The sequence below is a fragment of the Aedes albopictus genome, chromosome 1 (genome assembly GCF_035046485.1).
Source record: "Aedes albopictus strain Foshan chromosome 1, AalbF5, whole genome shotgun sequence".
NCBI classification, from domain to species: Eukaryota; Metazoa; Arthropoda; class Insecta; order Diptera; family Culicidae; genus Aedes; species Aedes albopictus.
In genome coordinates, this window is record NC_085136.1 from 324510082 (window position 1) to 324535352 (window position 25271).

Genomic DNA, 25271 nt, shown 5'->3' on the forward strand with positions numbered 1-25271 from the left:
CAGACAGGACAGACAGACAGGACAGACAGACAGGACAGACAGACAGGACAGACAGACAGGACAGACAGACAGGACAGACAGACAGGACAGACAGACAGGACAGACAGACAGGACAGACAGACAGGACAGACAGACAGGACAGACAGACAGGACAGACAGACAGGACAGACAGACAGGACAGACAGACAGGACAGACAGACAGGACAGACAGACAGGACAGACAGACAGGACAGACAGACAGGACAGACAGACAGGACAGACAGACAGGACAGACAGACAGGACAGACAGACAGGACAGACAGACAGACAGGACAGACAGACAGACAGGACAGACAGACAGACAGGACAGACAGACAGGACAGACAGACAGGACAGACAGACAGGACAGACAGACAGGACAGACAGACAGGACAGACAGACAGGACAGACAGACAGGACAGACAGACAGGACAGACAGACAGGACAGACAGACAGGACAGACAGACAGGACAGACAGACAGGACAGACAGACAGGACAGACAGACAGGACAGACAGACAGGACAGACAGACAGGACAGACAGACAGGACAGACAGACAGACAGGACAGACAGACAGACAGGACAGACAGACAGACAGGACAGACAGACAGGACAGACAGACAGGACAGACAGACAGGACAGACAGACAGGACAGACAGACAGGACAGACAGACAGGACAGACAGACAGGACAGACAGACAGACAGGACAGACAGACAGGACAGACAGACAGGACAGACAGACAGGACAGACAGACAGGACAGACAGACAGGACAGACAGACAGGACAGACAGACAGGACAGACAGACAGGACAGACAGACAGGACAGACAGACAGGACAGACAGACAGGACAGACAGACAGGACAGACAGACAGGACAGACAGACAGGACAGACAGACAGGACAGACAGACAGGACAGACAGACAGGACAGACAGACAGGACAGACAGACAGGACAGACAGACAGGACAGACAGACAGGACAGACAGACAGGACAGACAGACAGGACAGACAGACAGGACAGACAGACAGGACAGACAGACAGGACAGACAGACAGACAGGACAGACAGACAGACAGGACAGACAGACAGACAGGACAGACAGACAGGACAGACAGACAGGACAGACAGACAGGACAGACAGACAGGACAGACAGACAGGACAGACAGACAGGACAGACAGACAGGACAGACAGACAGGACAGACAGACAGGACAGACAGACAGGACAGACAGACAGGACAGACAGACAGGACAGACAGACAGGACAGACAGACAGGACAGACAGACAGGACAGACAGACAGGACAGACAGACAGGACAGACAGACAGGACAGACAGACAGGACAGACAGACAGGACAGACAGACAGGACAGACAGACAGGACAGACAGACAGGACAGACAGACAGGACAAACAGACAGGACAGACAGACAGGACAGACAGACAGGACAGACAGACAGGACAGACAGACAGGACAGACAGACAGGACAGAGAGGACAGACAGACAGGACAGACAGACAGGACAGACAGACAGGACAGACAGACAGGACAGACAGACAGGACAAACAGACAGGACAGACAGACAGGACAGACAGACAGGACAGACAGACAGGACAGACAGACAGGACAGACAGACAGGACAGACAGACAGGACAGACAGACAGGACAGACAGACAGGACAGACAGACAGGACAGACAGACAGGACAGAGAGGACAGACAGACAGGACAGACAGACAGGACAGACAGACAGGACAGACAGACAGGACAGACAGACAGGACAGACAGACAGGACAAATAGACAATAGAACTTCAGATCGATCACCATTTTGAATGCTGCCTATAAAGTGCTATCCCAGATCATCTATCGTCGACTGTCATCTAAAACGAATGAGTTCGTGAGAAGTTATCGAGCCGGCTTCATCGACAGCCAGTCGGCAACGTATCAGATTTTCGCCGTAAGGCAAATCGCCCAGAAATGTCGTGAATACCAGATTACAACGAATCATCACAAATAACCACACATCACAAACTTTTTAAAAGAATCCTCTAAAGATCCACCGCCCATCGTCCGTCACATCACCACTTGTATCTAGAACTTGGCAGCTGCAGAACGAAAGCGAACGCCAACCGAAGATAGCAAGCCGTAAAAAGCTCAAACCGCATCAAGCGCCATAAATCAGAATCCCCTTCGTCGTTCCACCTCTCACTGACCCCACCCCCGCTATCCTCATCACGCAGACCCAACGTGGTGATGATGATGATGACGATCGTCTTCCAACTCCAAGTCAGTCCAGCCAAAGCCAATCCAAGCTGCACACGTCAAGAACACAAACTACAAAAACCGAAAGCGAATTCTTCCCTCTTCCGACGATGGCAACGACCCCCGCACCTGTACCATCCTTCACGTTTTCCATTTCATTCAGCACCTTCGCCGCCGGTGCGCTCGTGTTTTCACTTTTGTGCACATCCTGCGTTCTTGAGACTGCGCTTGGCGTGAAGTGTTTGAAGCGAAGAAGGCTGAGACCAGTGACGGTTGGTCATTTTCGAGAATTTCCCTGAATGAGTCAGTTTCATTCTTGATCACCGCGAAGCATCAGCCTGTTGCAGATCAATGGGTGTGATGACTTATGCATACAATAGCATTCCCGAGTAGAATGATAAAAATTATGAAGAAGGAGATGGTACTTTTAAGTAGAAAAGCTTTATTATTATTATTAATATTATTTCTTTTTGTCATCAAGAAATATAAAATATAAAGTTTTGTTTGATTGTTATTGATTTCGTGGTTTCCAGTAGATGGAAGAACCCAGATCTCCCTTATTTTCAGAAGGAAATCACTAACACATCACTTACCATATCCTCCCATGATCCCATGAGTAATGAAGAGCGGTGCCCTTCCGGTGGTTTCTTCTCGCTTCAGGGTATCGCGGATGAGTTCCGGGCTGCTTAGAACTACTGCGTCCACCTGGCCCATCCGCAGGCTGTAGACGGGGCCGTAGCGTTTGGCGAGCTTGGTGAGCGTTTCGTACGGTTTGACCGAGTCAATGAAGGGCAGGTAACCGATGATCGGTAACCCGAATGGGCCAGGTGGTTTTCCGCGGCGGTCCAGTAGGGTCCATAGCACGTAGGTTAGGATTAAAATAATACCGAGGATTAAGTACATCTGAAAAGAAAAGAAAATACTAAAATTAAAGGAACTTGCAGCAGATTCTTCCTTCTGTTCAGCAAGGTGCTCCCAATTCCATGCTTCTGAAAACGCGTAAGAGTTGAGGCACTGCTTGTTTTGTTTCTTATTTCTGGAAGTTTTGTTAGAAGTGAACACGCAATATAATAAAAAGAATGGATTCAAACGGTACCGAGATCGTCTTGTTTTGAATGAAATTTGACCTGGTTTTGCATTCTTAATAAGTTGACCACCAAATTTATTGTATTGGCTCCAACGTTTCTGTACGTAGATCACCTCAAAAGCTATAACTCTTATCTGCAATATTGGATTTCCCTTGCTGTCCGTTTTTCGCTGACGATGATTGAGCAAATCACAAGTAGCATTTTCAGTTTTGTGGACCTGCTAGCTATTCAACTTTGTACTCTTGGGAATTGAAAAAAATAACAAGTCGGTCATCATTGGTTTCCAACAACCGTGTCCTTAACGTTACCGTGGTATATTGATTTGTGAAACAAGATAGAACAAAAAAAATGTCAAATTTACTTCAGATAGCTCTCTTACTGAGAAATATACGACTTGCATTGAAAACCACATGGAACTTTTTACCAAGGACATAACAAATTTCAAACTTTCTCTGTACGTTAGTCAACTAGTTGTCTATCAATTACACGAAGTTTGAAAGATTCTACTAAAAGGTGTAATAATGGTTACACCTATTACTAGAATATTTCTAACTTCATGTAGAATAGTCTGATATTTTGCAAACTTGGACCATTGATAGTTAACTAATTGGTCAACCATTTTGACATTTTTTTGAAAAGTGAAATTTTTGCCTGTCTAGGCACGGTGTGTTTATAGAGCAACTTTAAAACAAAAAAATAAGTAAGTCTGAAATTTTGCCCAGTGATACTATGGGCCATTCCCTTCAATTTGCTGGGTCGGTTGAAAACATCCATCGGGGGGTCTAGAACAAAATTTTTTTTTTTGAAGGTTTTTCATGCAAAAACTGTTAAAACCGCATATTGTAAATTGTTGCATCTCCTATAAATAGTCACAACTTTTTTGTCTTTGAAGATAGAACCATACAATTCTTAGGCGTTTCGAAGTAGTATGCGTAGATGACTGTGTGAAAATTTCATTGAAATATGTTGAATGGTTTTCAAGTAATACCAAAACTATCAAACGCATTCTAAAATACTAAGCTTAGTAGCAAACGATCAACAAAATATCTATTTTTTTATACAACAATACATGAAAAATATTTTATTCTAAACACCTTGAGTCATTATGATGGCGGTACTGTGAAAACTTGTTTTTCAAATGATGAACAGATACATAGTCAAATACATGAAAGGAAAACACACACTGTCATTATGTAGCTTTTCACTAAAGTATTAATTATTTATGTCAAGAACGAGGTTTTGCGTATATATGTTCACAAGTACAAGTATGCCTCTATTACGAATCCTATAATAAACACAATTATCATGATTGCTGAGCATGTCGGCCTTCCCTAAAGAAAATATTTGAATGTTATTTGGTAAGCCAAGAAAAGCACTTGAGGATTGGGAAACATCTCTGTTTCGAAGAAAAAGTATAGAAACTAAATTATTTTGGAATTAATGTTTACAAGCTCAAAATTAAATAGTATTTCACCTTAGTCAATAAATAAAAACAAGTTAACCCTGTTAAAGACCTCATAATAACATTGAAGTTGTGGGTATGAGTCCACATTAAACCAAGACAGGACACAATAACGTGAACTGAAATCAAAACAGAATTCAGTTGGGCAATATTCGATCAAGGGCAATTTTACGGTACTAAACATAGTTTCCGGATTATTCCACGATATTCGACATAGCTGTTGGACCTAAACTTAGGTTTGTCTTTAAATTTAATAGCAATATGATGCTTATTACTTATGCCACCATTTATTAACAAATAACTGATAATAAGTTCTGAAAGAAGAGTTAAAAGAACGGAGTACTTATTGAAAATGTTTCTTTATTAGGCATGAAAATTAGGCTGTTCAGCATAAAGCCAAGGAAAAACAATTTGATAACGATGGTTTAAATAGTCTTATCGATTTGCATATGATGTCTCAAAAATATTTTCTGAGGTTTCCTCCAAGCATGAGGAAGAGTGATTGGTCATTGTTAGGGCGTCGTTGACTAATAGAATATTTTCAACATAAATTTATATCTTTCGAAAAAATAACAAACAGTTTTTTTTTGTAATCCAAATTATTGCGTCACGCTCTCCTAAAGCCATTCGCTTGCAATCTGATACTTAGATAAGACCTTAATCATTTAAAAAAAAATGGAAAAAATGAACATGTTCACGCAAAACCACGTTCTTGAGATAAATAATTAATACTATAGTCAAAAGCTACATAATGACAATGTGTGTGTTTTCCTTTCATGTATTTGACTATGTAATTGATCATTATTTGAAAAACAAGTTTTCACAGTACATACCGCAATCATAATGACTCAAAAAATTAAAAATTTTTCATGTATTATTCTATAAAAAATACAGATATTTTGTTGATCGTTTGCTACTAAGCTTAGTATTTTAGAATGCGTTTGATAGTTTTGTTATTATTTGAAAACCATTCAACATAGTTTAATGAAATTTTCAAACAGTCATCTACGCATACTACTTCGAAACGCCTGAAAATTTTATGGTTCTATCCTCAAAGACAAAAAAGTTGTGAATATTTGTAGGAGATGCAATAATTTACAATATGTGCTTTTAGCTTTTTTTGCATGAAAAACCTTCAAAAAAAATTTTGTTCTAGACCCCCCGATGGATGTTTTCAACCGACCCAGCAAATTGAAGGGAATGGCCCAAAGTATCACTGGGCAAAATTTCAGACTTACTTATTATTTTATTATAAAGTTGTTCTACACAACACACCGTGTAGGGTATTGGGATGCTTTGTTGGCATAGTTCCCTTGTTTGGCCTATCCCATACGTAAACCAAAAATAAAAAAAAAAATGCGTATTTACCATTACCTGTTCTGTGGCTTAGTTGGTGAAAGCACCGCACCGGTGTAGCAAATATGGAGTCGTGAGTTCGAAATCCACTAGAACGCGATTTTTTTTTTTTCACAAATTCATCTCTCAATTTATCAAATAGCAACATTCTGTACCTTCTAACTATAAGTGTTTCTGTATGGTGAAACATGCATTGCCAGTAGGTATTTTGCCTGATAGAGGATCAAAGTATCATTTCTAGTGCCATAATTCACGAGTTCTGGTCAAAATTGTCATAAGCGGCCAGCACGGCATATTAGGCCAAGATATGGTACACATACCGTATATAACTTTCTCTATCCCCTGTTAAAGTGCATATGCATAGAATGTTTGCTGGAACAGCTAGTACTATCAAGGGTATCCAGAGATGGCATTTCACCGTAGCGATTCACTGCGGCGTCAGTTTATCGACCACACTGCACTGGGGATAGGAACATTTTTCACCACACCAAGAAGCCAGTTTCTCTTGTTTTGGGTGGTAGGTAGACCAAGCGCTAGTGCGTGCTCTTGCTCGTCCGCCTTGGATCGAGTGTGGCTCACTCTTTCGCGCGCATCGCTCTCCGGCGCTCTCCCGTGTTTTTCCCCAGCAGTCACCGAATTATCACCATGGTGTCGCCGGGGCGAGAACTCTCCGGCGTTTCACCGCAGCGCGCACTCTGGCGCAAAAACCTCACTGGAGCGCGCACCCGGGTGATTTTTTATACTTTCACCGAAGAGAATTTTAAATCGCTCTCGCCGCACTGTTGTGTGGCCTAGTGCTCAGGGAGCTAAGAGATTTATTTCTACCCACCAAGCTTGCGCGCATCCGAATCGCAGTGGTGGATCCACATATAAGAGAACGGCTCCTGTTCAGATGCACAGCGTGAGTGGTGTAGGGTCAAGTGGGGTAAAATGCCATTTTTCAAACTTTCATCGTTTTCAATGATAATTAGTCTCATTTGTTAGGCTTTCAAAGTGGTAACAGCAACTAGACAATATTTGCTCGATACTTCAGCAAAAATATTCACTAAATTATTGTATTTTCATCGATTTTTAGCGACTTTAAAAACTGATTCGTAAAACGGAAGTGGTGCAAAACGACCATCTGCCGTGGGGTAAGATGCCACTTCATGAAAACATTCAAAAATTACGTGTATCAGTTTTCGGGCATTTCCGACTCCTTTTCACCCCTCTGTCCCGCTTTTTCGTATACTCAATAAATGGAGTGTTACCCCCCTCCTCGCAAAACGATGGTCGTAATATTTGAATGACCCCTAACATGAAAAGCGTAGACATCAACAACCATGCGTCTCCATGTGTGCTTCAATCTCGTTGGAAACACTTGGCTGGTAATAAATTCACCAGAAAACCTTAATTGCAAGCACGAAAAACCGGAAGTTGCCAGTTTTCATTGGGAAATCAAAAGATTTTTCGTGGGTTTCGTGGCCTAGCTTCTAGAAGAATGTTCGATGCAAACGTATCTTGACACCATTCACCAATACTAATGATCAAGTCCCATTCAGGAATGATTTTATGAGTTGGGCCATTTTACCCCATCTTGGCATTTTGGGCTTTGTTCCCCTATTTTCTATTTCTCTTTCCCACACTGAGGATATGGACATCTCTGAGGGTATCATTATAAATATGCTTCAAATATTTTCGAAAAGCAATTCGGAGATTAGAGTCAAAGCAATCTCCTTTAGTTTTAACTTCAGCTGTTATGGTTGTGTAAAAATGCAAAACAAAAATTCCGGAATGACATTACGAGTTAATCCAGGAGTTTTTTTTTCGGGAAGTTCTACTGCACTGAAATACCGTATCCGCCCCCATATAGAAAGACCACGACTAAGGTTGATTGATTGATTTGTCTTTATTAGAGAGACTTTCAGCCCTTGGCTGGTTCGTCTCTACCACGACTAAGGTAACAAGTGCGATCCTCGGTCGGTCCAGGAGCCATTCATAATGGAAATGTACAGAAGAATCAGGAATTCAGTCAAAAATTTCTCTCATGTTTATATTCAGAGGAGATTTTGTGAATAAATTTAGTAAGTGCTTCAAATGAGTTTGCAAGAACAAGTTTTTCGCTTGGTGATTTGAGATGAGGCCAAGAGGGCTGCCAGTAGTTTCAATGGAGCCTGTTGCAGGACGTATTAGAGGGGGTGCTTCAGAAGGTTTCAGGAGGGCTGTAACACAGAGTTTACCGGTCATTTGAAGTATGTCATTATGCAACCGTTACGCGGTACTGGTATTTTCTTAAAACAAAGATCACTGACCTCTTATGGATTTTATTGATTGCGATGCAAAGTCTGAGCAATTCATCTATCATTCTGTTTCTCTTTTGTGATCAAAAAAATTACCATTGGATAATTCCGTATATTAGAAAATTGCAGAATGTGCTCCACAATCCACAATTCTCCTGGGGATCCACCAAGAATTACTCCAGAAGTTAAGCTGAGAATTCCTCTAGAAGCTACACCAGAAATTTCTCCAGAAGTTCAACCTCTAGGAGCTTCGCCGGTAAATCCCCCAAAATGTCCGCAGGGAATTCCTTTAAGAGTTTACCGGAGCAACTATTGAAGGTATTTCAGGTCCAGGTCGATTTCCTATATGATACCTCGAAACTCCTGAAAAATTCATGAAAACAATGTCCCGAGGAACTCTTGAAGTAATTTTAGGACGATCGCGTGTAGAAATTGCCTGAGGAGCTATTGAACGTAATTCCGGAGATCTACTGAAGGAATTTCATGTGGAGAGATTTCCTGTAGAAACCGCGGTGGAATTCCTAAGAGGACTCCTGTGGAAGTCCTTGAGGAATTCTTGGTGGAACTCCTGCAGGAAATTACGGTGAAGCTCATTTCCGGTGAAATTCCTTGAAGATTTTGTGTAGGAAATCCTAGCAGGATTCCCGATGGAATTTTAGGTAAAAATCTTAGAAGAACTCCCTGTAGAGCCTCCAGAGAACCTGACGATTGAACTGCTAGAGGTTTTCCCGGTGAAACTCCTCGGGGTATTCCCACTGTTAATTCTAGTGTTTCCGCAGGAGCTCCCTACAGCAATTCTCCGTCGTAGCCTGAAGGATTTGTTGGAGGATCTCTTGGAGGAATTCACGAAGCATTTGTGTGACGGAACTTCTACGGGTTCACAGGGAAACTCCTAGAAGACTTTCGGGTGCAATTCCCAGAAGAATTTAAACTTCTAAACGAACCTACGATGGAACCCGTGGAGAAATTATAGTATAGCTCTTAAAAGAATTTCCAGTGGTACTCCTGAAGAAATTACCGATAAAACACTTGGAGGAAGTCCTAGTAGGACTCCCGGGAAGTGGTGCAATTTCGAGAGGAACTTCTGGTGAAACTTTTAGAAAAGTTCCCGTAGGAACTCCTACAATAATTTGCGATAGACCTCCTATAGAAATGACAAGCACTACTGCGGGAATTTGGGGTGGTACATCTGAAAGAATTCACGGATGAACATCTAGAGAAATTATCGTTGCAACTTAAAATAAAAACGAATCAACTGCTAGGGGAATTTCTGGTGGAACTCTTAGAGGAACTCCCGGTAGAACTTTAAGAAGAGTGCCTATTGAAACTCCTATAGAAATTTTACTGAGGAACACTAGGAGAAATCATTTGAGGAATACAGGGAGAAATCCCTTTGAAATCCCTAGAGGAATTTTCGAAGAAATTCGAAAAGAATTCTCGGTGGAATTCCCACAAGAATTCCTGCCGAACTTTCCCGTGGAAAATTGAGAAATAATTGGTGGAACTCATAAAGAAATTCTTTTTGAAACTCCTGGCGAGGGTCCTGCAGTAATTTTTTCTGTAATCTCAAGAGGAACTCATGATGAATCTCCTACAGCAATAACTGGATATTAGCGGAGAATAATCTCCATGAAAAATAATTTATAGCATAGCATAGCATGAGTACTTGCACAAATCTTGGATGGAGCTGCAAAGTTGAATATTTCCATTGACATTGCTGATGTCGCTACTATCTACAATGTCATAGATTCACTCAGCTCCACACACCTGGCCAAGTCCTTGCAAGCATTTATAAATCCCTTCATCAACTTAGAAAGAGCCCAGAACTGAAGCATCTTCCAATAGATGAAAGGATGTTGAAAATAGCGAATTTTCAACTTATATGCAGTTATATAGTAAATATACTGAAGTAGAATTATTTATAAATAAATAATATTGGAAAGATCTCACCAATTGTTGTGGGGTTTTTGTGGTTCAATGCCGATCATCTAATTGTCTTGATTAATGTTCTTCTCTGTAAAGAACAACACAATACTCAGCCAATCACAATCTCCATGAAAAATAATTTATGTAACTAAAAAAATAAAAAATAATGCAACTCATAGAGAAATTCTCTTTGACACTCCTAGCAGAATTCCTAACGGAGTTCTTAGAGACACTTCCGGTGAAACTGCTAGAGGATTTTCCTAAGGAATCTCTAGAGGGGAATGATTCAAGAACGATTCCCAGTGGAACTTCCAAAGGAATTACCGAAAGAATAATTTCCGGTGGAGCTCCGAGAGGAATTTCCGATGATTCTTTTGAAGAAATTTTCGTTGGAATTACTAGAGGATTTCTTGATGGAACTCCTGTGGGAATTTGCGGTGGTTCTCATGCAGAAATTTGAGGTGGAACTCCTACAAGAACTTCTGCTGTAACTTTCCTTTCGATCAGAACTAATGGAATTCCTTGAGAATTTCTCGTTGAATTTCCTGGAGTAACTCCTGCGGGAATTCCTGGTGAAATTATTATTGGAACTCCCGTTTGAATTTGGAGAATAATATTCAGTGGAACTCTTGCAAAAAAAAAAATATCGGCGGAGCTCCTGTTGGAATTTTTGATGGAATTTCTATAGGAATTTTTGGTGGAACTGAGGAATTGTCAGTGAAATTTTTTGAAGAATTTTTGGTGGAGCTTCAAACGAAATTTCTGGTTGAACTGCTTGAATTCCTGGTGAATTTCCTGCAAGGATGGGAGAAAATCATTCATTTATTGCGTATCCCTCACTCACATCCACGCACAATCTGATGCGAGTGTGCTTCTTCCCCAGGAAATCAAAATCTTTCCACTTTCATTACCCATTCTTTCTAATCGCCGAGTACTGGGCGACGCGTCGCAAGCGACGGCCGAATGAATCGCTACCGAATCTGAGTGCCGAAGGCGAACGAACCAAGATTCAACGAATGTTTGCGTTCTAAGCAGTGTTGGTAAAATCACACTCAAAGCACACTCATGAACCGCTCCTGCGTGAGCAAAGTCGCGCGCGATTCTGAATCATTTTCTCACGCGCGAGATTTTCATGCAAAATCTCGCTCTCACGAGTCAAGCGCCGAAATTTCGTTCGCTTGTAAAACGAATCCAAATCAATTTGAACGACTTCCAATGTTGTTGTACGATAGGTTTGCCTTTGTTCTATCATTAATCCTAAAAACTTTGATGTAAATAAAAAGAACACCAAGAAATAACGCAATGAGTGAAATCGCGAGTCAGCTCATGCATGATTTTTTCGGAGGTGAGTTTGGCGAGTGAAACAACTCAAGCATGAGATTTGAGAATTTGAGTTTTTACCAACACTGGTTCTAAGTCGGGTGCGAGAGCATTCATTTTGGAACGTTCATTTGGCGTTCAGTGGAAGCATTCAGTACTGGGAATTGAATCAGTGAGTGGATTCAATCAGCTGAATGTAGTTGAGAGAGCGAACGTTCATTTCGTATACACCGATGCAAGCTGATTCATTTCGCACTCTATTTGTTTCTCTCCTGATTCGCTTCGGTGGCATCGGTATTGGTGGCGAGCCGTTCGTGTTGCGTTCGTTCTTAGTGCGCCGTACTCTCACTCAGTATTGGATTGTTGGCGTTCTTTTTGCTATTTTGCATCGCCGGCAGTCGGGTGAGCGAACGAGTTTTCCCATGCTTGATTTCCTGTAGAAACTTTGAAAAAAATTTGAGGAATTCGCAGTAAAATTTGTAGAGGAATTTCCGGATTTCTCATAAGGTAGAATTCCCATTGAAATTGCAAGAAGAATTTCCAGTGGTAATTCTTTTCCTAGCAAAGCTCCTGCAAGGATTTCCACCGGATATTTCGGTAAAAATGTCCATTGTGGTGGTTTACCACAGATATATTACCTGCCTTAATTTTGGAATCTCTAGCTTTTCTTGAATCTCTCAAATATTGTCATACATCCGAAACTGGAAACTTTATGGTATGCTGCTGTTGTTCTGCAGGCTTTGATCCAGTTGGGGAATTAAGCCAAGAATAAGAAAATGATGATGACTATTTATTATTTGTGTATCAGACATAAAAATCTATGCAGGTAGAGCCATGTAGCGCCGGGCTATGTAGCGAAAATTATAACAAGTTCATTGCCGTTACACTATTGACCACGCTCCGGAATTCCTGGAACCGGTTTCACATTAACCAGACCTGAGTAGAACCTTTCAAAAATGGTCCTAAACGAGATGTTTCTCATTTCAGAGAAGTATGCAGAGAATTTATGCAAAAAATGCATAGAGTGAATAACATTTGTGGATTTTCAAGCACATAGCAACAATAAAAAATGACTTTTCGGATGTTCCGGATTTCCGGAACCGGTTCTCAATAATTAGTGAGTATTACTATCTTAAATCAAAGTCCACGTGTATGCCTTTCGAACGATACTTGGACGGTGCTGATTACTTGATTGGTTGCAAAGTTATAGCTCAAAGTTGAGGTCTCTAAAGTGGCATTTTTCAGTTGAAGCAGGTTCCCGGTGGCCACAGGGACCAAATCTGGATTTCTCCGGTAGTTTTCAAAGCTAGACATGTGCCCCTTTCATTTGAGCTGAAGAGATTTAAAATCAGACAAGCTACTGATTTTCGCGAGATGTCCAAAGTTTGGGGTCAAAAATGATCCCAGGGTCTTATTTGTAACTTTTTTTTATGGGAGCGCCCCTAGGAATCGTTCAATACTTTTGATTTTTGAGTTGAAATTTTAAAAAGGTCAAAAAAGACCCCAAGACTTTACTAAGGTTAAGGAAGAGTCCAATTTTAATAACGAAACACTTTGATTTTCAGCATTTTAGTTTTAAGGTGGGGTAAAACGCGCCACTAGCTACAGCTAACGCCAGGATGCCTAATTGTTCCCATATACCTGCTTGCGTGCATGGCTCATTGTAAAGTTTTATTGTTTGTGAATGGTATATAGTCATTACATAATTATGGATCACCTGTAATTATGGGTCAATTCCATTTAAATGGCATAGTAAACCGCTTTGTTAATAATTACGACAAAATGGCCCTCAGATGTATGATAAGTGAACTTATTTGTAATTAAATTGTGCTATTGTATGGTTTTAATCTGTGTTTTGCATAATTTATGCAAAAATTTGGAACAAAATGGCTATTTTAATGTGCGAAACCATTTGTGGGGACAGCGAGAAGAAATTTGATTTAAATTATGTAAAACAATGCAAAAATTTGACAGGCCATAATTACATCAAAAGTGACCAGAAGCAATTTTTGGCGAGATCCGGCTGCGCATTGCCAGCCAGGATTCATGGACAGGAGGAGAAAATCGGGCGACGGTTCAATACACGCCGACTGGAAGACGCTGCGGTGAAAGTTCATTCGTCGAGGAGGTAGAGAACCATGCTCGATACAATCGGCAAAGACCCACGCGACTAAATATGGACTACGATTGGAAACTTGGAACATGGAATTGCAAGTCACTAGATTTCGCAGGATGTGACAGGATAATCTACGACGAACTACATCCCCGCAACTTCGACATCGTGGCGTTGCAGGAACTTTGTTGGACTGGACAGAAAGTGTGGAAAAGCGGGCATCGAGCGGCTACCTTCTACCAAAGCTGTGGCACCACCAATGAACTGGGAACAGGATTTATGGTGTTGGGCAAGATGCGACAACGTGTGATCGGGTGGCAGCCGATCAACGCAAGGATGTGCATGTTGAGAGTTAAGGGCCGTTTCTTCAACTACAGCATCATCAACGTCCACTGCCCACACGAAGGGAGACCCGATGACGAGAAAGAAGCGTTCTACGCGCAGTTAGAGCAAACATGCGATGGTTGCTCGCCGCGTGACGTGAAAATCGTTGTCGGCGACATGAACGCGCAGGTAGGAAGGGAGGAAATGTACAGATCGGTAATCGGGCTAAACAGCCTGCACGCCGTATCGAATGATAACGGCTAGCGATGCGTAAACTTTGCAGCCTCCCGTGGTATGGTAGTCCGAAGCACCTTCTTCCCCCGCAAAGATATCCACAAAGCCACCTGAAGATCACCCGACCAACAAACAGAAAACCAAATCGACCACGTTCTAATCGACGGTAAATTCTTCTCAGATATAACCAACGTCCGCACATACCGCAGTGCGAATAAAGATTCGGAATACTACTTAGTCGCTGTATGCATGCGCTCAAAACTTATCAGTTATCACCACGCGTCGAAGTCGAACGCCGCGGCTCAACATCGAGCAACTTCGTAACGTAGAAGTGGCTCAAGACTACGCGCAGCAGTTAGCAGTGGCCCTACCAACGGAAGAGCAGCTAGGCGCAGCTACACTTGAAGATGGCTGGAGGGACATCCGATCCGCCATAGGTAGTACCTCGGCTACAGCACTAGGCTTCGCGACTCCGAATCACAGAAACGACTGGTACGACGGCGAATGTGAACAGTTGAAAAACGAGAAGAATGCAGCATGGGCGAGAATGCTGCAACACCGTACGAGAGCGAATGAGGCACGTTACAAACAGGCGCGGAACAGGCAGAACTCAGTCTTCCGGATGAAGAAGCGCCAGCAGGAAGAACGAGATCGCGAAGCGATGGAAGAGCTGTACTGCGCTAAGGACACACGAAAGTTCTACGAAAAGCTGAACCGCTCGCGCAGAGGCTTTGTGCTACAAGCCGACATGTGCCGAGATAATCACGGGAATATTCTCACGAGCGAGCGTGAGGTGGTCGAGAGGTGGCGGCAGCATTACGATGAGCACCTCAATGGCGACGTTGCAAGTACCGAAGGTGGCGTGGTAACAGATCTAGGAGTATGTGCACAGGACGAAAGACTTCCGGCCCCTGACCTTCAAGAGATTGAGGAGGAGGTTGGCCGGTTGAAAAACAACAAAGCCGCTGGAGCAGATCAACTACCAAGCGAGCTTCTAAAATACGGTGGAGAAGCACTGGTGAGAGCACTACACTGGGTCATTACCAAGATTTGGGAGGAGGAAGTATTACCGGAGGAATGGATGGAAGGTATCGTGTGTCCCATCTACAAAAAGGGCGACAAGTTGGATTGTGGGAACTACCGCGCGATCACACTACTGAGCGCTGCCTACAAGATACTCCATTTAAATGGCATAGTGAACTGCTTTGTTAATAATTACGACAAAATGGCCCTCAGATGTGTGATAAGTGAACTTATTTGTAATTAAAATGTGCTATTGTATGGTTTTAATCTGTGTTTTGCATAATTTATGCAAAAATTTGGATCAAAATGGCTATTTTAATGTGCAAAACCATTTGTGGGGACAGCGAGAAGAAATTTGATTTAAATTTATGTAAAACAATGCAAAAATTTGACCAAAAGCATTTTTTGGAGTTTTTGTACAATTTTTTTGGTAACAATATGTTAAATCAAATGTTAGGCAGCATTTTTATTATTATTTTAAGGATTCTAGTAAAAAAAGTATAAAAAACAACGTGGTTTGCTCAAAACAAGGGTGGGGCATCTTGCTCCCTATGGGCGTTATGGCCGCAGTACCCCTAATACACAAATTATGTCGCGTTAAAATCAACCATTTGCAAAAACCCGCCTTTCCCCCCTATTTCACAGTTTTTGTATGATACCTCACTATTAATTGTATTGATTATCACATTTTGCAGATCCCCCCTCCCCCTAAAAGCATGACGTAAATTGCACGGCCCCTAAAAAACGGACACGTTAAATGCTTCCAGTGAACTATTTCCTCATCGAAAGAAGTATACGACACTTTTCCTAACAGCTGCGGCGAGAACCGAATCCACGCTACTCAGCACAATTCAGTAACAAATTTTGAAAACGACGTATAATCAATGCTACACCATTGATAATAGGGAAGTGGAACCAGTTCGGCAGGGCTCCTACTTTTCTGCTATAACTCAGTCAATTTTCAACCAATTGACACAGTTTTTGGAACGCGGTGAGAAACGTAGAGTATCTAACCGAACCGGGTACAAAATTTCAAGTCAAGTGGTTTCGAATTGACTGAGTTAACCCTCTAATACCCAAATTTTTGATTTTGATCTAAATATCATTTTTCGTCATCTAAAATCGATTTAAACAAGTTTTGGAAGATGATTTCTTTTAATTCTCGATTTCGTGAATTTTAGTTTTTGATTTTTCTAATTTTTATTTTTGAACATACCCAAACTTTTATATTTTTCCTGGAAGCCAATTTGGGGAACGGATTTTTTGAGAAAAAAACATATTGAGATTTTATGATTTTTGTTGAAATATAATTATTTTAATTTTTTTTCACAGAAAATTTAATTTTCCATGTAATTTTAAGGAAAATAATTTTAGAGTGTATTCGATTCCCTTAAACTATTAAACTAGGATAGAATGATTTGGGAAAAATTTAAAAGATGTTGATTGTAGCTATTCAATACAAAATACACAATGACTTCTAAAAGGTGACTAAAACATCAATTTTTCAATGATTTTTAAAAAATGTAAATACGCTTCAAAATACACCAAAAACCATTTTGAGATGTACAGAACAGTCCTAATATAAAAAAAAAGATTTTCCACGAAACAAAAATTACAAAAATGCTCAAACTATACCCCGTCTAAAGGCGGGATTGGGTATTAGAGGGTTAAAGCGAAAAGTGCCACTGCCAGCCACTGCCCAAGTGGCTCGCTACCCTACGTCGTTTTCAAAATTTGTTACTGAATTCGATTTAATGCTTGGTGAGACTGGCTGCACGAACACGTAGCCACAATTGACTAGCCATAATTGATTTCGAGTAGTAAGCAGGTTTAAATAATTTAATTAAAGACCTCAAGAAACAATATTTGTTTGACACTAATGAAAATTCTATCGACTCAAACAAGATGTTTGAGCATTGGTTTGAACATCAAACGAGGTGAGCACAGCACAGGAAAGAACGAACAAAATAACGGAACTTTTGCCATACTTTGGCAGCCTAGATAACTTTGATTAATTTTAGGTACTTACCGCGGGATATCACCAGAATTTGCTTCCAACAGCGTCACATCCAACGAAACAATGCTAACTTTGTCACAAACTCCAACTTCGGCTCAGTCTCACGTCATTAATATTTAAACGAACACGAAATTATACTTTTAAAATCACTTCACTTCCTCTCCAAAGCGATACCAGATCGCACCAAAACGAGATCACAACAAACGGGATCGTCGTGAGATCTCTGTTGTTTGACAGTCCTCCTTCCATCCTTCAGTTCAGTTTGCGTTTTCGAATTTCGAACTTGTCTTCCTTCAGTCAGCCGAATGGGTTTCGTCATTCTTGTTAGAATAGAACACGATCGTTTGAGTTCCTCCTTTCTGATTTCGCCATCTGCGAATTGAGTTCCCTGTTAACCACCGCTTCTCCCGGGTGGTTGAGGTTGAAGGATTATCTGCTAATTTTTGAAAGAGCTGAAACGAGGCGTTACTATAGGGCACTGCACTGTTTTGATTTTGTATGGGATTTTGACGTTTCGTGGCCTTGTTGTTTACAAAATTTCTGTAAGAGTGAAAGAGAAGGAGATAATTTCATGCACTGCCCTATAGGGCACCGCACTGTTTTGATTTTGTATGGGATTTTGACGTTTCTTGGCCTTGTTGTTTACAAAATTTCTGTAAGAGTGAAAGAGAAGGAGATAATTTCATGCAGTGCCCTATAAAAACGGAGTTGCGGGTGGCATGGGTTGCTGAGCTTAGCCAAAGCAGAAGCGCAATGCACAGTCGAATATGAAGGGGTTTGACAAACTGGTGCATACGGAATCGATCGCTGAAGCACATATTAGTCCTGTTCAACGACGTAGGTTGAACTTGCTCGAAGTTGCTGCATCCTACTCTTACCCGTTTGATGACAAATGGGTAAGAGCAAGATGCAGCAACTTCGAGCAAGTTCAACCTGCGTCGTTGAACAGGACTATTGAGTCGAATGGGGGTGAGTTCGTCGAACTTTGACTGCAATTCTAGATGCTACCCGCATCCAAGTAATGGTTGACTTTTCTCTATTGTAGAGATTGGTGTCCTCTATTCAATTCGCTTAAAATTTGTGCAGCTGTCTACATTTTCTTGTCCTTTAATTACAACTGTATTAGAACATATATGGATAAACATAAGTGAATTGCATGTCAACAAACTGTATGATTCTACTGCAATGCACTTCACAGTCAACAAAATTGAACTTCAGCCGGTAAATACCTTGATCTTTTGTTGAATAACTAACAAAGTATGTATGTTTCAACTTATAACATTAACGGTGTCTTACTTTTAGTTACAGTTCTGTTACTGAACTGCAGGATTCAAGTTGTTACAAATTTCATCAAAATCTTTCCTACAATACTTCGGGCTGTTTTCCAGTTAGATGTAACATCATAGGAGGAGGTTATTTTTAACCGTTTAACAACAAAATGTATTAAACATACTTTTTGAATAAAAAAAACATTATTGAACATACACTCTTTCATCCGTTAATGTAACTCCACATTCCGTTTCCCGCGTTGTACTCCAATTTGGGAACCGACCTGCCGTCGGCAGCCGGCAAGGATCATTATTCTCAGAAGTTTATTGCCACCACCAAAGACAGCAGTCAGTGTGCATTGAGGACAGAGACAGGACCGAAGGAAGGAAGACTCAACAACCAACGGCTTCCAGTGCTGCAGCCAGCCGCAGCCGCCGTGCTGCAGCATCAGGCAGAAGAGTTCGCTGCCCGGCTAGGAACGCAACTGAGTCAGTCGACAGAGTCGATCCGCTCGGGAAAAAAGGGAGGACGTTGCACTTGGCTTTATTTTTTTGTGTTGTTCGTATTTTTTTTTTCATATATATATTTTAAGTCTGGACCGAAGCGAGAGCAAAAGATCAGAGGAAAAAGGTCAATGAATTGAGACCCCCGTCTGGGGAGGACAATGGCTCCGGTGGGATTACACTCGACCCGGTCTGGCTGCGTGGCTTTATTTTATTTCTGATCGAAGCCAACTCGCGTGGAATGAATTGAATGAAAATTGAACTTTTTTTTACGAATCTTCAAGAACATTGAGGATAATGTTTATACTTTGTATATATTATAGCCTTATTACGTCTCAACTAAAGTTAAATTAAAGTGGTAAAACTCCTACATTCTCCTACAGTTACCAAGCAATTCTCATCCATCATTAAGAGGCTCAGTGCTGTCCTGTTCTCATTCAATTATTACGGCGTGATTCGAGAAGTTTTGCTTATTTTTCCAAACCTGATCCAATTACATCGTCTAAAGATTTATGCAAAGAGTCTAACGCAATACGTAAGGTTAACGTAGTTATTAACGAAAGAGAATTTCTTTTTATTTGATAGTTCCTTTTAAAAAACCGAGCGAGATTTGCGTTCATTCAACATGCAGCAAGCACAAGGATATTCCTAACCCTAACTGTTCCAGGCTTCAGAAAGAGACTTGTGTAGTTCGTATCCTCAAGACTTTCTACCTAGTCTTGCTGCTACGGATTTCGTAACCCGCTCTTTTGGAACGACACCAAGGTTTGGCACAGGCGTTTTGCCAGCTTCCTAAGTGGCTTCTTCATTTCCTATATCCTCGGACGGCGAGACAGGGTCGACACCACACCTGCTTCCCGTTGCACTAAGAATATCTAGAACTGATGACAGGTAACAGGAGATCTCAGGAGCATGTCAAGAGGTCTCAGTGCACTTCAGGAGTTCTCAGAGGAATCATGTGTAGCGCAGGGGCGTTACAATTGGTTTCAAACGTATTTAGAAGGAATTCAGGAAATACCAGGAGGTCTCTGGGGATCTCAAAAGTTTTTCTGGAGATCCCGGGACTTTCAGGAGGTCCCAGGAACGTTTCAGAGAGATCCAGAACGATTCAGGGGTATTTCAGGGGCTTCCAGTAATTTCAGGGGATCTCTGGGGTCTCAGGGGCGCTCCAGGGTGTTTAAGGGGCCTTTTAGGAGGTCTCAGGGGCATTTCAGAGAGTCCAAGGGAGTTTCTGAAAGTATTTGGAGATCACAGGTGCGTTTTAGGAGTCTCAGGGAGGTCTCAAGTGCATTTCAGGGGTTCTCAGGGTATTTCAAGAGGGTACATGAGCAAAGTTTCACGTTTCTCATGAGTACAAAAATGTGACAGCGAGGCTCCCACCAAAATGTCTCCTAGCTCTTCAAAATCGCAGAGAGCTGCGCTGAAAAAACCCTGTGGGTGCGAGCTAGGCGCATAGATCACGAGAAACTCGTCTGAACGGTTCACATCAATCAGCGCATGAGACACATCTTGTAAAAAAAGGGAGGTGCGCTAGTTGAAATCTCATAACGTACAGTGCACCAGGGAGCTCACTAGCAATGCGGCTCTCATACATGAAACTACAGTACGTGCACATCAACGCTGCTCAGAAGGCTTCAGGGGGACTCCAGGAAGCACCAGGACTTCTCAGGTGTTCTAGGAACGGTATCAAACATCCCTGAAACGTCTTTGGAACACCTTCGAAACGTTTCTGAATCCTCTTGGAATTCCATGAAACTCTCTGAAACGCTTCTGAAATGTTTAGAAACGCCATTGAAACCCCTCGCAATGCCCTTAAGAGTCTCAGGAGACCCCCGGAATCTTCCTTAAAACCTCTTAAAGCACCCTTGAATTTCCTATAATTCATTTGTGACCCGACTTTGACAGCCCTTTCCCGCAACACATTTTTAGATCTCTTAAACAATTTAAACAGTTTTTAAAGCTTTATATCCCTCCATGTTCTGCCTGTCAGCAGTAGTTTGATGATGAACATGAATAAAGTGGTCAAGGTTTGACCGCAAGAAAATGCAAATAGTTCGTCACCAAATGGAGCTGACAAAATCGGGTGTATACTGTAAGGTACACCGGGGCAAGTTAAAACGGGTGGGGCAAGATGAAACAGCGGGTTAACATGATGTTTTCTAATGATGATAAACAGTTCGATCGCCATAACACATAGTTTTTGATTAAAACATTCTTTTAGCGAAGGATAAATTTTCATATTGTATTGAAATCTATTTCGAAACTTCGTGTTTCATCTTGCTCCACCCGTTTTAACTTGCCCCGGTGTACCTTACAGTATACACCCGATTTTGTCAGCTCCATTTGGTGACGAACTATTTGCATTTTCTTGCGGTCAAACCTTGACCACTTTATTCATGTTCATCATCAAACTACTGCTGACAGGCAGAACATGGAGGGATATAAAGCTTTAAAAACTGTTTAAATTGTTTAAGAGATCTAAAAATGTGTTGCGGGAAAGGGCTGTCAAAATCGGGTCACTAATGTAATACAGGAAATTCAGGGGTGTTTCAAAACGTTTTAAGGGAGATTCAGGGGGTTTCAACTTGCCCCGGTGTACCTTACTATTGAAACGCCCCCGAAATTTCCGTAACACCTTCTAAATACCCCTAAACGACCTTTAAAGGCTTCTGAGCCCTCTGAAACACCTTGAAACGATCTGAAAAGGTTCCTGAGTCCCTTCCAGAAAAACATTGAATGACCTTGAAAAGCCATTGAAGTGCATTGGAACGCCCCTGAAACCTTCATAATCCCCAGTCCCAACATTGAAACGCCCATAAAATATTTGTTATCAATTTCTCTGAAACCACTTTGAAGTGCCCTTAAAATGTTCCTAAAATTTCCTGAAACTCTCTGAAATGCTTTGGAACACCTCTGAAGCCCATAGTTACGCTATTCAAAGGCTCACTGAAAAGCCAACGATGCCTGTCGGAACGCCCTTAAAAGACTCCTGAAATGTCTCTGTAGCCCAGTACTTCCCAAACTGTGCGCTGTGGCGCCTTGGTGCACCGTGAAAATTCTCAGGTGCACCGCAGGCTCTTGTGCCAAAATTAAGAGAACAAACTCTTATTATTCAAAACGCGGAATATCTATTTCGCTGTTTTTGTTCTGTTTAGTAAAACTAGTGTCGCCTCACAGCCGTCTTTCATTATATTCCAAAGTCTTGCCAAAGTCCAAAGACTTCCCAAGTAGCACCTGCAACTAAAATGGAAATGATCATCGTTGCAAACATGTTTCAACTGAGTTTTCATGAAACAAACAAAATTAAAACCTAATAAAATCCTGTAGTTAAAGTCAAACTGAGGTATAACATTTTTAAATCAACTAGCAAAATGAAAACAAAAATTAGCCGAAACTTGCGAAACCAATTTGTAACTGAAGTATAATCTGATTGTTTCAATGAATCTTAGTAACAATTGTTTACAAACCAAATCAACCAAAACATTGATTCTGATTGTTATAAACATGTTGCACCTGGAACTTATTTAAAACATAACGAACAATTTTGACAGGAGAGATAGAAGTTCCAAAATGTGCGGCAAAATGTTTTTGTGATCCTGAAAAATATAAAATGCACTATGAAAAAAACAAAATGTTTCAAGAATAACGAAATCATGCACAAATAAAATGTAACTTTTACTTCAAAAAATTATCGACATATTCCAAATTTTATAAAATTAAAGTGGTAAAATAGAAAAAAAAATCTGATTTGAAGTATAATATTGACCCCAAAAAAAAATTCTGCCTCATTTGCGCAGTAATTTTTACAACGGGTTTACATTTTTTACATAAAAACGTGAAATTTTTCTTACGTAATAAATGGACAGCCTCTTGTCGACGTAAATGGGAAGTACACGTCCAAGTGTCTGCTTTTTTGGTTATGTATGTCCTACACGGAAAATTCAAACTACCTTATTTTGGGTCAATTTTACCTTAAAATGAGTATATCAAATTGATTAGTTACCCAAAATTAGGCTGTTTTTCCTCTCTCCCCTCCGATGTTATCGTAAATAAACAAAGAAGCGTCTATCCAACGGGGGTTCTTGAGGCCAATAAGCCAATTTTGAGTAAATATAGATTTACCCAAACTTGGGTTGAATGAAGGTGGTCTTGGGTTGAATTTACCTACTCTTGAGTACCGTCTACCCCCGTTGGTTTGAACGACAGCTTATGCAAACCAACGGGGTTCATTTTAAATTTGAATTTCTTGCAACCCGGTTGGCATCGAAAAACAAACTACTGGCAACCTGATTTGGTGTTTTGTTTTGGTTCTGCGTTCCGTTTCACACCGTTCCATTAGGAGAATGACGTTTGAATCATTTTTAGTTTGAACGATGTGCAGATTAGAGGGGGTCAAACTAAAAAGTGTTCAGATTACATGCGGTCATACCAACGGGGGTAGACGGTATATTTTTAGCTGGAGGTAAAGGCAATTTACCTCGATTCGCTCAAATGTTGACTTATTGGGCCGAACTATGGGATTGCGTCAAAAGAATCTAATTTTGGGTAGTTTGGCGGTTCTGTGTACCGTGTGCAGCTTTGTTGTACTTTGTCAATACGGATTCCCATAGACATGATTTAGTAAATAGTATCCTTCTAAATTTTGAAATTTGTTTTCAGCATTTTACGGGTGCATTAAATAAGCTGCTGAAATGCACTCCGTCAAAGCAATATGGCGAGTTAATTTTTACCACAAATGCCTAAATTTTCACTCGCAAAATGATAGGTATACTGAGGCGCGTTGGGAACACGGAGCCAAAATGCGTGACTTACCAATAAATCTGGAGCGGCACACAAATTGTCGTTCTTGGTCAGCCTTATTTGCACTATATTTGTGCACACAATTATTGATCACATGAACGAAACTTTGGGTGCATAGTAGGGTGTCCCAAAATATAAAAAGTGTCAAAAAGTTAACTTGCTCACCCTTAGTATGATAGATTAGGGTCTTAGAAACAATAGTTCCATACATGAGAACTGAATCAAAAAATATTTAGAGGTTGCACGCATCGATTTTATGGAAAATGGACGATTTTTGGTATTTTTACCAAAAAATGCTAATATGAGTTGAAAAATAAAAGAAAAGTTGAAAAATAAAAGAAAGTTTGGAGGGGGTTTAGGTCATCGAAGCTGATTTTATATATTTAGCAAAGGTTAAAATATAAAAAATCGAGATTTTTTTCATCAAATTTTTCAAAAATGCTCAATTTATAAGGATTTTGAAATTTTTCCAGCGATACACAATTCCCTTATTTTATAGCAAATTTTGTGTAGATTATTTCGGCTGAAGACAGTTTTGAGCTATCTTCTTCATGAGCTTAGATATCGGTATAATAATGATAACACAATCAATGAAAAAAAAAATCTGATTTTCTTATGTTATTTGTTTTTGTTAATTAGTTTCTATGATTACCTTGCAAAAAAAGCAAATAACAAGTGTTTGACATGTTATGTTATGCAAGTACACATTTTTGAAGATTTCCAGAAATAATTGGGCTACTTTGATATTTAATTTCACATACCTAGATTGTGCTTACCGGTAAAGACTCAAAAAGTGATCGCAAGTCAAACAAACAAATTCCATGTGTGATGTCCTATGATATATTTTGAGTGATGTGTAGATCGCTCAACAATCTTTACCTTTTTAAATAGAGTTTGGTTCTCTTGTTAGGCAAATATATAGGTTCTTTATAGTTATCCCAGAACTACTGCTCTAACATTGAAAAGAACTAAAATAAAGCTAATAAAAACTGTTCTAGCCAATCGACATAAAAATTTAAGCATGTGCATGGAAATTCAGTTATTTTTACGGATATTAGGATATTTTTTCTTCTTTTTATTTACGAATTTTAACTAAAGCTAATTCTTTACACAATATTGATATCCATTATATAATTAGATTTTAAAAGCAAACCATTAGCGCACATATTTGCAGCTAGGGTTGGATTTCAGAAAGCATCAGGATGTTTAGATACCACCATTATTTAAAAATAAATAAATATAAAGTAGTGACTGGCCTAATATGTAACAAGAGGTGTTA

General features: G+C 40.6%; 1 protein-coding gene across 1 annotated transcript in view; it reads right to left on the minus strand.

Annotated features, from left to right (window-relative positions):
• Positions 1 to 17615, minus strand: part of LOC109411508 (cytochrome P450 306a1) — a 47471-nt gene extending 29856 nt beyond the window's left edge. The window contains exons 1-2 of the mRNA XM_029867619.2: positions 17433 to 17615; positions 2872 to 3181 (exon numbers count right to left, since the gene is read on the minus strand). Coding sequence (XP_029723479.2) covers positions 2872 to 3181 — 310 coding nt within the window. The 5' untranslated portion in view covers positions 17433 to 17615. The remainder of the gene's footprint in view (positions 1 to 2871; positions 3182 to 17432) is intronic.
• Between the last annotated feature and the right edge of the window lie 7656 nt (positions 17616 to 25271).